This window comes from Volvox carteri (genome assembly GCF_000143455.1).
Source record: "Volvox carteri f. nagariensis unplaced genomic scaffold VOLCAscaffold_5, whole genome shotgun sequence".
Classification (NCBI taxonomy): domain Eukaryota; kingdom Viridiplantae; phylum Chlorophyta; class Chlorophyceae; order Chlamydomonadales; family Volvocaceae; genus Volvox; species Volvox carteri.
This window is the reverse complement of record NW_003307548.1, coordinates 1,361,320-1,376,231: the sequence shown is the minus strand read 5'-3', so window position 1 is coordinate 1,376,231 and position 14,912 is coordinate 1,361,320. Positions and strand designations below refer to the sequence as shown.

The following is a 14,912-nucleotide window of genomic DNA, read 5'->3' as shown; positions in this document are numbered from 1 at the left end:
ATGACCGTCCCGCCGCGACATACGGATGCACAGCCTAAACGTAAGCCCTTCGGAATCCCAGTCCGCGTCCCTGAGCCTCAGCGTCGCCCCACTTCCAGTCCACCCAGGGGATCGAGCAACACCATCGGGGCAGTGCTGACATCCGGAACCCGGACTGCAGCCGGCGCCTGGGTCCCTGTGGTCCTCGCGGGCGGTTCTGCGCTAGTGGTTCCGTACTCCTGCTATTCCTGCGGCTGGAGTGGGGACGGCGGCTGCGGCCCCTGCTCATCGGCCAACCGTTGCACCGGGGCGGCGTCGTCTAGCGACAACGCGCCCACACGACGCAGTACCTCTCCTGCCGAACACGCCTCCGCATCCAGCGCTTCCGCTCCGGTCATCGTCATCGGTAGTGCTGCTCCTGCGACCGGTGTCGATGTCGTCGGCAACGACGGTGCGTCCTGGGCCCCAGTCCCAGTCCGGGCAGCTTCCTCACGTGCTGCAACTGCAGCCTCCCGCGGCTCAACAAGAACCTCGTCAGAGCCAATGACGAGGGAGTCTGCTGCCGCTTCAGACTCCGACGCCGTCGCCAGACCGACCATTGTCCCGTCAGCGAACCCCTCGACCTGTGTGGCGGCATCAACCGCGAGGCTGCTCGTTCCGTCGCTGGCGGCGCTGCTGCTGCTGCTCCGGAGTCCGCTGCTGCTGCTGCTGCTGCCCGGTGCTGGCAGTCTGTATCGCCCTCTACGGATTGGGACTGTGATGTGGAACCTAACGCTGTGGCCGGGGCCGCGGACATCGCTGCAGGTGTAGATGCATACCCACCTTGCTCTCCTGCTGCCGAACGGACGTCGCCATCCAATCTCAAAGGCCGCAGGCGCTTGCTGCCCAAGAAAGGCCCCGGATACGAACAAATCTCATAGCAGCTACAGCTATAACTCATCCCCAGAACGAACGTGAAAGGGATAAAAAGAGATTAAACGAAACCGAGGAAATGCCTGCCGATCAAGACGCGTTGCCTATGTAGCATGCCTCAACTACTTTCTCCGCCTGCTAGTGGCCACTGGTGCTCCGCGAGTACTTAGATAACCTCCTCAGCACAATGCAGAGCACACGGGACGGCGTCTGCGTGATACTGCAACAACGGTGACTCGTTGAAACAACATACAGGTATGCCTACTCCATAAAGTGAAATGGTGCCCGGGCTACTGGAGGGGGAGGAAACGGATACAAGGCAAAACCTTCCCTGCATGGAACTGGCCTGTGACCTGAAACTCGCGAACATGCAGACCAGAGGCAGACCCAGGACGCCGAGACAATAGCAGCAAAAGACCAAGCAGGGGGGGAAGGAAACCTTTTAACATGAGCTGTGTTACTGCCAACCTAGTAAGCCCGCCTGCCCTTGCGCCACAGAAAGCACTATCAACAAGCACAGAATGCCAACTTCCCTTTGACGGCTTCTGATACATCGGCCCCCTGCGATGGGCTGCTGTGGAGCAGCACCATGCAGCCCGCATGCAAATTAAAGACAACCACAATTACTCTCAACCAGCAGGTTATCACGTGCGAGGGTTGGTGGGAAAACGTAGACAGCCCAAAATGGCCCAAGGTGCATGCACGCATTGGCATGAAAATAGAGCCGCACGTAAAAAATCATGTAAACATTTGTTGCGACGTGTTTTACAAGGCCCAGCCGCCCCTGAAGTCCTCCAGTGCACCCTGCACGGATACCCCATGTGCATGGGCGGCAGACGACTTCCTAATAAGAACACATCATGCAACCGACGGCTTACATGTGAACCTCCTTCCGATCGTGCTACTAGGAGGGCCGAACGATATGGAAAAAAACATAAAACCACGAGGAGCCACGTCAACCATGTACAAGTGAAAACGCCTAGCTGCCCGGTGGCTCAGGCACAAGGAACAGAACAAACGAAGTAAGCGAGGGCGATACAGGCCAGCCTGCTAGAACGTCCCAACATAGCCGGCCATGCATTTATTGCCTGGAGTAAAGTGTGCCGGCACAAGCACTGGATGGGGATGCCGAAACACACGTCCGGTTATATTCCCGCCAACTCGTACGCTTCCCTTATGCGTTTCCGTTTGGGGGCTGGAATTTAGGAAATAATAGGCCGGCTGGCCGGCAAAGGGATGAGCGCACTTGTCGGGTCTGCCGCAATGGAGTTGAGGACGAGTTTCACGTGCTTATGGAATGTACGGCGTTCGATGATATCCGCCAGGGGTTCGCCTCGTTGGGTGTATATCTGGTTGACCGCATTCCCATGCCTAAACTCCATGTTATGAGTGCTGATAACCAGCGCGGGCTGGCAAAGTTAGTTCACAACATTTGGGTTCGCCGTACGTATCAGCCTCCTGGCTCGTCTGGGCCTTACGAGCTCTCAAGCTTGTAACTCATCATCATACGTTAATTACCTCTCCTATTTGCACGGTATAATGCATGTTTGCAATGTGTAATGTAGCTTGCTCCACGTTTAGAACTGGTTGACAGTGCTGGCCTTGGTTGGCTGTCTCTCATAGTTCAATTTTCGGAAACTCACCGCATCTTACTACGTTCTTAAACTTTGCGCTGAACCTGAGTGGGAACTGTGCAGCCATGGAAGGCGCTCATCCTTTACTGCTTGACCATGCTGTTAGGGATTGGGTTTTTATTCCTTTAACGCTTGCTATCGTTTTAATGAAGCTCCTAACGCAATATATGCACCAGGTGAGAAACGTCATAGTCGGCATGTTAGCCACAGTGGCGAGGTGACGATCGGGCTAGGAGTGCGTGAAGCCCGGGCTCCCTACTAGACACGACGCAGTGTGTAGCAGCACAAGGCACAACACGGGTTAAGAGTTTTGCTAGGGGTCTGTCGGAACGACACGAGCTGTATTTCTTTTGGTTGCAGCTCTTCAACACGCCGCCACCGAGCAACAAGGAACTCAAAGAAGTCCGCGAAATGCAAGCCGTGGCGCGGGCGGGGCGCCTCCGCGGGTTTGGCCGGTTCGTTCCCGAGACATCCTTTAAAATGCGCAAGGAGTACTTTGCCGGGGTACGTTCACTTGTACCTGCTCTTTCACAGGGTTTAAGAGTAAGATCTGATGTTGGGGCAATCCTTTTTAACCGCTTACCTTGAGTGCATTGATTTATAGAAGCCGAGGGGGAAACCCCATGGCGTGCAGCGCATAGGGTTCATGCACCTGCTGCTATCTGTGTGCGATGGGAAGTAGCAGCTGAAATGGGGTACCCAGGCTTTGTTCTAGCCAAACTGAGTTCCCGTGGGACCACGTGATCCAGCATTCCGCACCTGATTCAATATGCGCATAATCTTTCTCTACCGTAGGAGAAGGGCCTCTTTTCCCAGAAGGCAGTGACTCGATCACCGCAGGTGAGCGTTTGCCTTTCCGGGTATACACAAAAGCAGCATCGTGTGTGCACCCGGTTTGGCCTTTCAAGTTGAATTTTCGGAAGGTAAATGTTCCTGGATTATGGTCGCCGGGACAGGGCGTAGCAGTGGTCAAATCATGTATGCGTGTTCCCATACCTCTTATTAAGCGTTAATGATGCGCAACTGCTCAACGCCGATAGCATGTAACTATAGTCGGCTCGGAGCAGCGTGACATAGGCAGCATTTGGGGTTAGTCTTGCGGACGGCTCACCGAATTTCCTGTCCGGTGTACTACGCCACTGGTGGTCTGCAGGAAGCGATGGCCACCGATCCCAGCATGATGGTGGACATGATGAAGAAGAACCTTACAGGCATGGTGCCACAGGTGGGGTTTGCGCGGGAGTCCGCTTGATGTTTGTTCATGTGGTGCAGGTTGGCATGGATCTACCCTAGCTGTCCACATAACGCCTGTATCTTCATCCCGACGCTATAATATCCTGCAACGTTTGTCATCATGCCTTTGTATCTTTTTATTCTCGCAGTTGGCTATGGGCATGGTGGTTAACTTTTTTTTCCAGGGCTTTGTGATTGGCAAGGTGCCATTTCCGCTCAGCCCACGGTTTAAGCCAATGTTGCAGGTGAGGTCGGCCAAGCGGGCCGAAGACCTGTTAACGCTTAAGACTGGGACGTGCAGGACTTAACCCGTGCATGCTCGTGACGGCTTGGGGAGGAAACTATCCTAAGGCACGCTGCCAATACACCCACTTAAACTTTCCCCGCCACCCCCAGCGTGGAATTGACCTGGCATCTCTGGATGTTTCGTACTTTACGAGTCTGTCGTATTACATCTTGCTGCTATTTGGCCTACGGGGCGCATTTTCATTGGTGTTCAGGTGAGCGTGAGCAGGGTTTTTGACGGATCATCTCATGAGCAGCAACTAAATAGCGAGTAAGAGTCGCAATGATTGTTATTGGGTCTTCGTTCCATTAAAGTCTTGAAGTGGATTATGGGTTCCCATTTGCTCAGTGGGGCTTGGCAGAACACGTCGTGCGCCTCCGATTTGTGCTCAATTGCTTGATCGCTTCACGCTAACGGAATACCGTGCGCTGACCTGCTGCGTCGGGCAGTGCATACACCATCGCTTGACCTTTGGATTGCTTTTATACTATTTTGTGGCCGGCGGTCACCAATGACTGTCCCTTTAGGGAGGACGTTATCGACGAGACTGAGATGATGCGACGCCAGATGAACCCCATGGCAGCCAGTCCCATGGGGGTGGATATGGACGCGATGTTTAAGTCAGAAAAGGCGGCCCTGGCGGCGGTGAGTTGGGAAGCTGTAGGTGTTCGAGGGTTCCAGGGAAAGGCAGGGCATAGGGCGGCAGGGAAACGCGAGCGGGAAGCAGCAGGGGGGTAAGAGGTGTAAGGCTGGCTTCTGGGCGTAGGAACTTTCCATGAAGTTGTTCGTCATGGAGCGAGATGCTGTAAAAGTGGGAAGATGAACTGCCCCGTCTCGAGGCAACACCTGCATCTTTTTCCTCTTCTATCATGAACGTCCAGTGGCAAGGCGTTGCTGGACTATGCCCCTAGCTTGCGCTCATGTGCTTTGTGGTTGCATATGCCTGTGCCAGCCAGGTATAGATCATGGCAAAAAAGTTGGGAAGCATATTTTGCAAGGCAAGGAAACTGCTGGCGTTCAACAGCTGGACAGGCATTGCAATGGTTGCCAGGGCATGCCAGGAAGGGTATTCCCAAATCACGCTGGAATTACCCAAGCGCGCTCCACGGAAATTGGGATTCCACGCATACTTCCATTATTGCTAGGCCCGTCTGTCCCGTATCTGCGGTAGATCATCATACAGATCGTCCTGTTATTACCTGGCAGTTCACTGCCAGCGCCCATCAACGGCGCAGGATGCTCGTCTAAAATGAGCTTTGTTTTGCGATCCGATTCCTTTCGCAAGCAAGGTATTGTTCTTCACGGCTTGCTCCCGGTCCGTCCAGGTGGACTTCGAGTGGGAGCTAGAGAGCGCGGAGGAGCGTGCAGTGGACATCCTTCGCCGTCAGATCAAGGCCAAGAAGCTTTAGCCCCGAGCCAGGTCAACGATTCTATACACATTGGACAGGGGGTTGGTGCCCGCATGCCGCTGCCCGCATGTCGCGAGCGATATAAAGAAGAATTAATAGGGTTTTCCACTGCAATAGGGGAGTGTGAAGCGTCGGCTCAGATTGCAAGCGTCAGCAGGGTCCTTGTTCGACGGTAGTTTTTGCGGGTCGACGGTGTTGAATGGGAAATTGAACGAGTCGAATATGCGGCGTGGACTACGACGGTGACGTGACTACGACGGTGTGCACATGCTGCACACCGCGTTTATTGCTACGTGAAGGTGGCGAACCCACGTTAGGCATACTATGTTCGCTGTCAGTGTGGTACACGTCGGTGTCCCCACTGCAGGGAAGTCGGGGGATATGGTAGGAATTTCAAAACGATCGTTGTGACGGCAATGCGGGTTGCATGGAGCTCGTGAGGAAAAAGAATAGTAAGATATTAACAACCACGCATGAGTTGCTGTGCCATGACACCGTCAAGCGTGCTGCTACCTCTTTAAACCTGGCTGGTCGTTTCAAACTGCTTCCAACCCTGCGACAGTCTGAGCTGTACCTTAGGAGTTGAGTCCTAAGTTAGGAAGCCAGCTGCCGCAGGACCTAAGCTGCACCTTTAGGGTCACGTCACCGGCCTGGTTACTCCTCGGCGGGACTGATTATCAGATTTTAGTGGCAGACCGCAAAGAGACAGAACCAAATGTATAAAATAAATGTCCAAGATCACGCCTTTCCGTCATCGACGCCTAGCATAGCATACCACACCGCACACCATCACGCGACAAGGGACGGACACTCAGGTGATGCTGCAGCCCACGCTAGGTCGTGCAGTCAGGCGGAATATGCTGCAAGCCGAGGCGAAGGGCCAGGGGATCAACATGAGTGGCGGCCGGGAACGTCTAGCCACAATTAGCTTCTAGTTCTTTCATAACCTGAAGCCTTAGGCAATTGTCCTTGCCGTCATACATCGCAAAAAGCCGTAAAGGCATCTAACCGGCCAATAAAAATGCCCCACATCGCACAAATGCCGGAAATTTTGCCATCCGCCAAGCCGCTTCAGTATTTCACGGAACCGTCGCCCTCCGTAATAATATCTTTAAAGGTCGCCCCGCCAGGGATCATCGGTAGCACGTGCTCAATGTGGGGCACCATCACCTGACAATAGGAGAGCGAGCAAGCATGTAAGATTAGCGATTTTTAGTATGTATAGATGCATATTTATAAATATTCAGGGACGGTTTGGCTCCTCATTTCCCCAAACCCTGGCACACGCCAAGCTGCCGCCGGCATACTTCTATTATTACTACGATTATGATCTTTGATAGGCGCCGCAAGGTATGCAGTGAATGCAACTGAATGCCATGCAATAACCTCGTCAAGTGTTACAAACACCATGCGTATATGGAAATAGCCGGCAAGATAAACGACAGCCCCTTTGGTGCCCTCATGCTCTAAAAAGCATCCATTGGACGCGTCATTTAAGCGCGTTAGCACCCTATGGGAAAAGATAGACGGCCAAGACACGTATTATCACACAACCCCTGTCGACGCCTACCCTTTTGATGTCCATCCCTTTCGCCGCACTCACCTCGAGCAAGTACGGCCCTGGCGTATCCAGCATAGTACGGATTGCCCCGCGCAGGTCTTCCTTGCGGATGACACGCATTGACGGCACGCCGAATGACCGAGCCATGCCCACGAAGTTAGGGTAGATATCCTCCTCGTCACCAGTTGCATGCCACTCGGCTTCGCGCTTGCCCAAGTAGGTGTGCGCTCGGTTGGCCTGCCATACAGGTGCCAGACAACTGAATTATTGCGTCCAAGCAGGGCAGATCACCGCAGACGAGATCTGAGCTTAAGAGTGGTGAAGTTGCTCTTGAGCACCTTCGCAAGGCCTCCAAAAGCGACAGCCATACATGGACAAACACGCATTTCCTGCCAGAACCCTACCAAATCTCCATCATTTGTATTTCCTCGAGTTAAGGGTAAGGTAGGCAGCGCAGCCCTCATATTAAGTTCGGACGGGAAAATATACTGAAGAAATGGCTGCACTAGGCAACCTAAAAACAATTATGGAGATACAACAGCGATGCCTAGGTAAAGTCTGTCTAGCAGCACGCAAGCCTTGAACCCTGCAGTAGGCTATGACACCTTCAATGCGCATACAAGCCGGCTTGCCAAGCGCCCTTAGGTTGCCACTTGTGTACCTTGTAGAAGCGGTCCTCCCATTGCACGACCATGCCCAGATGCTGGTTGTTGAGGATCATGACCTTCACGTCGAGCTTTTCGATGAACACAGTGGCCAGCTCCTGCAGTTTGGATACACCATACATCAAGCTATAGTGCTGCAAAGCGACGAAGCATAGCAATTGCCGGTTAGAAGCCTTGTGCACAGCGCGAACTGACATGTACCTTCATCGTCCGAACCCTCGCTGATGCATGAGGCTACTAAAATTCGCCATGCAAATGCTAGCAGCAGGTGCCTCAGCCGCCTATACCTGGACATTCATGAGGAAAGAGCCGTCACCATCGATGTCTACGACGATGCGTTTCTCTCTCCCTTGCTTGCCGTCGAAGGCTACCGCCGCACCCAAGGCCGCTGGCAGACCGAAACCCATGGAGCCCAAGCCACCCGAGGAAATCCACCGGCGCGGCTCCTTGTATGGGTACCACTGCGCTGCCCACATCTGGTGCTGTCCCACGCCAGTGGTGATGATCACTTCGCCCTTTGTCTCCTCACCCAGGACCTGAAAAAACATGGTAAGGAAACGCCGTCAAGCAAGCGCAGTGTGCCCGCATCAAGCTTTGATTTGGAAGTCCAGTTGATGTATCTGTTCATGTCAAGGTGAGATGTTTTTCACATGCAGTTATTAGTTCCGTTGCAATATCCGCAGTGCACTGGCTCCATGTGCTTGCCCGTATGAGAATGGAGCTATGGCGCGCAAAACGACATGGCATCATGGGCACGCAAAGTGGCTTAGCACGCGAAGTCACACTAACACAATTAAGGTTAGCAATTTCTTGTGCACAGACAATGCACAAATGCAGTGGTAGTCATCTGCCGAGGCAATGTGAAAAGATCAAACACATCCGCGCAGGGCATCTCCTGCAAATCACGACACGAACCTGTATAGCGTACTGTGGCACAATGGCGTCATCACGCTGCGGGTAACGCAATGGAAACTCTGCTCGCTTGGCCGCCAGTTCCGCGCGCCAGGCAACGAAACGGTCCGAAAGCGGTTCCGCCTCAAGCATCCGGTTGAGGTGGCGTAAAGCCTGCTTCACGTCGCCGCACACGGGCACGTGTGCGGTCTTGTTCTTGCTGATCTCGGCCGCATCAATATCTGCGGCACAAGGTACAACACTTAACCACAATCCTAGGTATGCTTCCAAGCGCCGTCCACATCACGTCCTCCACATGAGATTGCATAGCCCTTCCCATCCTGTAGCCTGGGTGGCTGAATGGTCCCTGGGACGTTAAGGGTCCCAGAATTTGCAAGAATATCACCCACAAGCCAAGACTGCCACCCACCCACCGACGTGCACAATGCGGGCCCGGGAGGCGAAGGCGTCCAGGCGGCCAGTGACGCGGTCATCGAAGCGCACACCGAGGGCCACCAGCAGATCCGCCTGATCCACCGCGTAGTTTGCCGCCACGGTGCCGTGCATACCCAACATTTGAAGATGCTACGAAGGGACAATGTCGGCAATACTGTCCGGTAACATGCTTTAGTTTTGGCACTCTATATTTGTGTTCAAATTGGTAGCGACTCGGAGGCTGTATGAAGTAGGCAGGCAGGGTAAGCTCGAAATACCGCAACTCTTTTACCATGAGCAGCCCCATATCGGAGCCCCATATCGGAGTTCAGTATCGAGCACTGTCCGCTGGTACAGCACTTGAGAGCATGAACCGTGCCATATGCCTAGCGAGTAAACTTCAATGCAAAGCTAGACTGTCAGCGCATTCTGCCGGATAACACATGCACTAAGAAATGACCTGGTGCATTCCATCCTGTACGGCGCCGGTATGGTAAGGTACACCCTGCACATTAGATAGGTACGCACGTTGGGGTCTTCCGCTGGCACAACCCCCAGGCCCATAAATGTGGACGCCAGCGGGATGCCTGTGCGGGCTGCGAACTCGCGTAGCTCGTCCCGTGCATCTAAGCAACCACCACCATAATAGATTACGGGCTTGGAGGCGGACTGGATGGCACGGAGCACCGGTATCATTTGGGACTCCTCCACAGGTGGTGGAAGGCGGCTGATGTAGCCTGTATGGGGGAGACAAGATCAACATCAAACACCGTGCTTGGTACAAGCAGAACCTCATGGGCAACAAAACAATACATCGTTCCCAACCCACACTATCACAGCTATCGTGCCGCGAGTCTCTAATCAGCACAGGTCAATAGTTCACAAATTTTAGAAAAAGATCCAGACCAGCGCACCGCCTCCTGTTCGCTGAATTGCCACGGCTACCTCTACACTACCACGTCTAAAAGCAGATTGTGAGGTTTTGGAACCGTGTCCGTTTACAGCGTGGGTCTGTGGCACACCAAGTTTGCGAGAGGAGATCGTAGAGGCTCCCTCCAGCCCCGAAGGGGCTGGATGGGGACACTACTTCTCCGTTTTCTGAGTTTTTTGGGGCACGACGTATGGAAAGAGGCCCCGCAAGGGCTACACGAGGTAGCCGAACGCGTGGAGTGGCTGATGAACAGGCCAATGCCGGAAGGTGTGGTTTCGGAGTTCAAGGATCGGTTGATGAGCGGTTGGAAGCATACGCGTTAGATGTCCAGCCAGACGTGTACCCGTCAGACGGCAAGCAACAAGGAATTCACATGGCGAAGTATAAGCATTGGATGGGTCTGGCGGCCTAGCAAGCGGGCAGGAAGGAGGTGCTCCCGCATATCACAATGTTTATCCCGCGTTCAGCAAATCGCAAGCTTATGCATTTTAGGCTTTGCTGTTGGGCATTGGCGGCTAACAGAGCGCGTAAGGGACGGCGTCATATACCTAGGGAAGAGCGAGTATGCCCCTGCTGCGGCACTGATAGCCATATCGAGGATGAGAAGCACATTTTGCTGGACTGTCCGGTGTACGACAAAATCAGATCTGATATGGATTTCCCACGCAACGAGCACATGTAGGACGCTATGAAGTGGGAACCTGAACGCCTGGCAAGGATGCTGGAACGTATATGGTCCCACCGCAACTCTATCGTTCCCTTTGGTCGTTAGTATCTTTCATCACTTGTTTCGTTGGAAGTGCGAGGTAGGATGGTGCTTATAGGCGATCTGGCAGCCCTTGAGCCCTCGGCTCGTATTAGGGTGGTTTGCAGGTACGGGGAACGCACCCACGACCATGTAACAACAACAACAACAAGGAAAATATTGGTTCCTCAATCAAACCAAACATCAATTCTTTCGCATATGGACGCCACACCATATTTCGTCCAACAATGAGCCTTGATAACAAACCTGTGGCCCGCATACGCACCGGTAATTGACATGGGCGAGTCCCAGTCCGGCACAGCCAGCTGCTGCTGAATATCCTTAGGGACGTCGACCAGCACTGGACCGGGCCGGCCAGTGCGCGCCAGGTAAAAGGCCTCCTTGATAACGCTGCGGGCGCGGTGGGGGTGGACCTCCTTAGCTTTGCGTGCTGTTTTCCCTCAACGGCTCCTTTACATATACTCGGTAACGGCGAAAACAGAGCTCCCCAGGGCCGGCTTTGGCATGGAATTCCAGTGGTAAAGAATCTTCCCGAAACGCGGGCGCCATGCTGTTCCTTGGCCTGGTCCTCAGCCGCGAGGCCAGGCAAAAGTAAATGCATGTTTCGCAATCGAATATCCTGCTTGGACTCCCTACATTCACATTTCTCACTCACCGAGGCAGATCCTTAATGTCAAGCACCAGATAGTTATGCTTAGTAATGGCGCGAGTAACCTCCACAATCGGGGTCTCCTGGAAAGCGTCCGTGCCAATCATCCGCCGAGGCACCTGTTTCACGAGCGGTAACCGTATCATTGCAGCTGCAGCCGAACCCTCGGAAATCAAGGCATGCAGTGCAACTCTCGGTATTAACTGTAAGACACCGCGACAATTCGCGAACACAGCTGTATGGCAGGCTAATCGCTCGAAAACCTTCCATCTCCACGTCAGTTGGTCCCACTGCGTGTCTTTGTGAGCGAGGCAGCTACCATGATGGATGATGGCAATTCATATGGAATGCAAGCGTATAAACTCCTTCTGCAGGCAGTTACACTCGTTTCTTTATGGGCGCCAGTCCCTCCCTCCTCTGTCCTTACCTGGCCGGTGATCGCCACAAGTGGAATGCTGTCCATCATGGCATCGGCCAGGCCAGTTACCAGGTTGGTGGCGCCAGGGCCCGAGGTCGCAATGCAGACGCCCACACGGCCGGAAGCCTTGGCGTAACCCTCCGCAGCAAAGATTTCACCCTGCGGTTAGAGGCATACCTCAAACCCGTGGGCAAGATGTCCGTTATCTACAATGACCACTAAGCCCAACACCCAGGGCCTGCATATGCGCGCAGAGAGGCGATGCAGACGCGTTCCTGTCAATGAAGATATCCTGGGTAGAAGTTCCTTTGCCAGGATACTGACTATCAAGCAAAACATAAATACCATTAGCATACGCGCTGTATGGCGATACGCTACACGTGAACGGCTGCACCTTCCCGGTCATTTACAGACTGGAACATCCTGCTGCTTGTGTACCTGCTCATGGCGGCAGAGCACATTTGTAATGCGGTCTGAACGAGTGAGAGCCTGATGAATCTCCATGGAGGCGCCGCCTGGGTACGCAAACACGTTGTCCACGCCCTCGCGTTCCAGGCACTGGACAAGGATATCGGCACCTTTGCGCGGCTCCGAGCCGAATCGATCAACCCAGTCCGCTGGACCTGCAAACGGTGTAGAGGGTCGGATGGCAAGAACACACAAGGGGCCGCAAGGTGGGTTTACCACCAAACTCTTAGGTTACGCAATTATGACACCTCAAGGGCAAATGTGAATTCCAATGCAACTAGATGGGTCGCAGCACAGACTTTTCTTTTCCGTGAGCGTATCTGCAACGGGAACTTACTCTCCTTCGCCAGTGCAGCCTGGGCCACCTCCTTCGCACGCCGGACCTGTGTAACCCGATCGGTGTTATGCACCGCGCCAAAAGGGAACGACCTTTAAGAGCTCCTCATACACACCTCTTCAGATTGCATGCGTCGGGCAGATCCATCTGCAAGCTTAGCGTAGGCGGTCACGCATACACGGGCGGGCCTGCGTGCACCCGAAAACAACTTTCACTATTCCAAGCAGGACCTTACTATAAGTGGCCATGCCCCAACTCCTATCCAGACCTGGCTGCCTGACGGCTGGCCGCAGTTGAATAAGGAAGCAGAGCCTGTGGGATTCGACACCACCAGCACCCGTGTCAACAATGGTTGTCAGGAGGATGCCTTGTGTGACAAAGAAAACATAGTCCGTAGCACCTTATGCGGAAGAAGCAAGACAGGGTGCTGTATCGGAGTACCGCAGCCGCGCGGAGGTGCAGCCGTCGGGCAAAAACGTAAAGCCATATTTCTTACTTCAGTCCTCTATTACGTTCAAATGTAAAAGAAAATTTCACTTGAAGTGTAACTGGTACTTGTTAACTGAGGATTCAGCACCCGGGCCTTATGGCAATAACAGTTAACATAACATTGGCCCTTCGCGCACGCCACGACAACACCTATGTGCGAACACGACTTCGATATTTTGTCAATTCATCCTAGCTGACAGTGCTTGGAGGCCACATAATGTCAACCAGAGTCTGCGAACGTTTTCGGTCCAACTTTTTAATCTTGACTGTTGTTGTTTAGTAGGTAGATAAACGTTGGTGGACACTACCGAGATACCGTATTGCCACGATATTTTTGTGACACGCAATTGGTATGGCGTCACCAAATGCGTGTCTGTGGAGAAAGCTCTATTGGCAGATTTTTTTGCCCGTCGCCAAAATAAGTGTCACCAATACACCGTACACCGCGTTTAAACATGCAGGATACCGGCCAGAACAGGTCCGAATTCTCAATCTAACTCAGTAATAAGTTATATATATAGTTTTCCACTCAAAAAAAGGCTTTCTGACAGATTTTCCATGAGCTCGCTCCAATGGCGTCCAAGAAGCCGAAGCAAGTGTTACTCACAGCTCTACTGCCCAGGCTAGGCCGCAACCGGGCGAGAGCAGCGAGGGGGAGTCGGAGGAGTCGGAGGTGGAAGAGGAGGCGGTAGTGCAGTTGGCGGAGGCCCGTGCTGCCAACAAACGGCAGATTAGCAAGCCTGCCCGTTATCGCTGAGACGTTCACGCCTGTATATTGGTCGCTTTCCACACATCCTCACTCATTAAGTAAATTATGGTAGGTGCAGGGGACCGCGGGTCAACGGTTCCATACGTTATTTCAAGACTGACGGCCTGAGGGCGTCATAACAGTTTTGCTTGAAGGGAGGTTTCGGGATTTGCGGCAGAGGGGACTTGGGGGTTTTGCAAGGGGGCCAGCTCTGTGGTGCCTAACCTGTTTTGTTTGGTTGACAGATTGATTACCTTGCGCTTCATCTACGTGTATGTTTCCTCTCAGAGCAACGAACGAATGAACACAGTAATAATGCTGCGGTTTCTGCTCGGGGCCTCCCTGGAGCGTCGCCAAACTGGGTGTCACAACTGCAATTATGTCCGGGACTCGTCACCAAAAATGCAAATCATTAGCATAATTCCGGCTATGATTTTCGAGCCTTCCCCAAAAGCGTGTCACAAAAATATCGTGGCAGTACGGTAGTTGTCTTCTGTGGCTGCTGACAACTTAGCGTGACTAGTTGGCAAACTTCGAAAGATTTAGCCATCACGTATTTGATGCTGGATTTGGTTTCTGGGCAAGTAGATGTTTTAGATACCCAGGCGACAACCCGTGTACGAGGGTCGACACTTGTTGGTGCCTTGTCGCAGATGCATTCACGGACGCGATATCGTTTAGTGTGATGGTGTTTCACTAGCTGCACTAAGGAACGCCGAAACCAAAATGGTTTTCGTATTTTGAATGTTTTAGCGCCAGGTATTAATTGCTGCTAATTGTCAAGGTCTGCAAGGAAAATATGGATCGTAGGCTTTTCCTGGCAGCCCTCACGGGCTACAGCCTTCTGAGGCTGTCGGTGTTGGGCGTGCGCAAGTCAACGCGGCGTTTGCAGGAAGGAAAAAAGATAGCTGCCCAGATCAAAGGTCTGTGGTCAGAAGGCACAAACCAGCTCCTAAAAGTTGCCCGCCATATAGTTAGTGCTAGGTTTGCAAGTTAATGACAGGTCTGAGGTCCCATTAACTTTGTGACGCGCTAGTGCGGGCTTAGTGTACGGGGTGTTTCCACTAGGCCTTACGGTTCTCCGCCAGGAGTGCCCCAACC

General features: G+C 53.2%; 3 protein-coding genes across 3 annotated transcripts; 2 read left to right on the top strand and 1 right to left on the bottom strand.

Annotated features, from left to right (window-relative positions):
* Positions 1-789, top strand: VOLCADRAFT_87427 (uncharacterized protein; the record flags this gene model as incomplete). The annotated part of the gene is made up of 2 exons (XM_002947206.1): positions 1-430; positions 488-789. The coding sequence occupies 2 exons, from the start codon at positions 1-3 to the stop codon at positions 787-789; spliced, it is 732 nt and encodes a 243-aa protein (XP_002947252.1).
* A 1,640-nt stretch (positions 790-2,429) lies between these two features.
* VOLCADRAFT_85231 (uncharacterized protein) lies at positions 2,430-5,895 on the top strand. The gene is made up of 8 exons (XM_002947205.1): positions 2,430-2,701; positions 2,886-3,029; positions 3,321-3,365; positions 3,679-3,750; positions 3,908-4,003; positions 4,155-4,258; positions 4,572-4,689; positions 5,370-5,895. Exons 1-8 carry the CDS (start codon positions 2,672-2,674, stop codon positions 5,451-5,453), a joined length of 693 nt encoding a protein of 230 aa, XP_002947251.1. The 5' UTR covers positions 2,430-2,671; the 3' UTR covers positions 5,454-5,895.
* A 4-nt stretch (positions 5,896-5,899) lies between these two features.
* Positions 5,900-13,085, bottom strand: VOLCADRAFT_73117 (uncharacterized protein). The gene is made up of 15 exons (XM_002947070.1): positions 12,975-13,085; positions 12,843-12,886; positions 12,690-12,762; positions 12,575-12,620; positions 12,208-12,392; positions 11,779-11,928; positions 11,358-11,470; positions 10,968-11,092; positions 9,534-9,742; positions 9,005-9,155; positions 8,595-8,812; positions 7,967-8,215; positions 7,676-7,777; positions 7,057-7,251; positions 5,900-6,623 (listed from the first exon to the last, which is right to left on the bottom strand). The coding sequence occupies exons 1-15, from the start codon at positions 13,059-13,061 to the stop codon at positions 6,525-6,527; spliced, it is 2,046 nt and encodes a 681-aa protein (XP_002947116.1). The 5' UTR covers positions 13,062-13,085; the 3' UTR covers positions 5,900-6,524.
* Between the last annotated feature and the right edge of the window lie 1,827 nt (positions 13,086-14,912).

Excerpts from the sequence above, each read along its gene's own strand:
- VOLCADRAFT_85231 (XM_002947205.1), top strand. The coding sequence starts at position 2,672 with ATGAAGCTCCTAACGCAATATATGCACCAG. Across the intron at positions 4,004-4,154 it reads GGTTTAAGCCAATGTTGCAG|CGTGGAATTGACCTGGCATC; the intron begins GTGAGGTCGGCC and ends CGCCACCCCCAG. Across the intron at positions 4,259-4,571 it reads GCATTTTCATTGGTGTTCAG|GGAGGACGTTATCGACGAGA; the intron begins GTGAGCGTGAGC and ends CTGTCCCTTTAG.
- VOLCADRAFT_73117 (XM_002947070.1), bottom strand. The coding sequence starts at position 13,061 with ATGGCTTTACGTTTTTGCCCGACGGCTGCACCTCCGCGCGGCTGCGGT. Across the intron at positions 8,216-8,594 it reads TGCCACAGTACGCTATACAG|GTCCTGGGTGAGGAGACAAA; the intron begins GTTCGTGTCGTG and ends ATGTTTTTTCAG. Across the intron at positions 6,624-7,056 it reads CAGGGCCGTACTTGCTCGAG|GTGATGGTGCCCCACATTGA; the intron begins GTGAGTGCGGCG and ends TCCTATTGTCAG.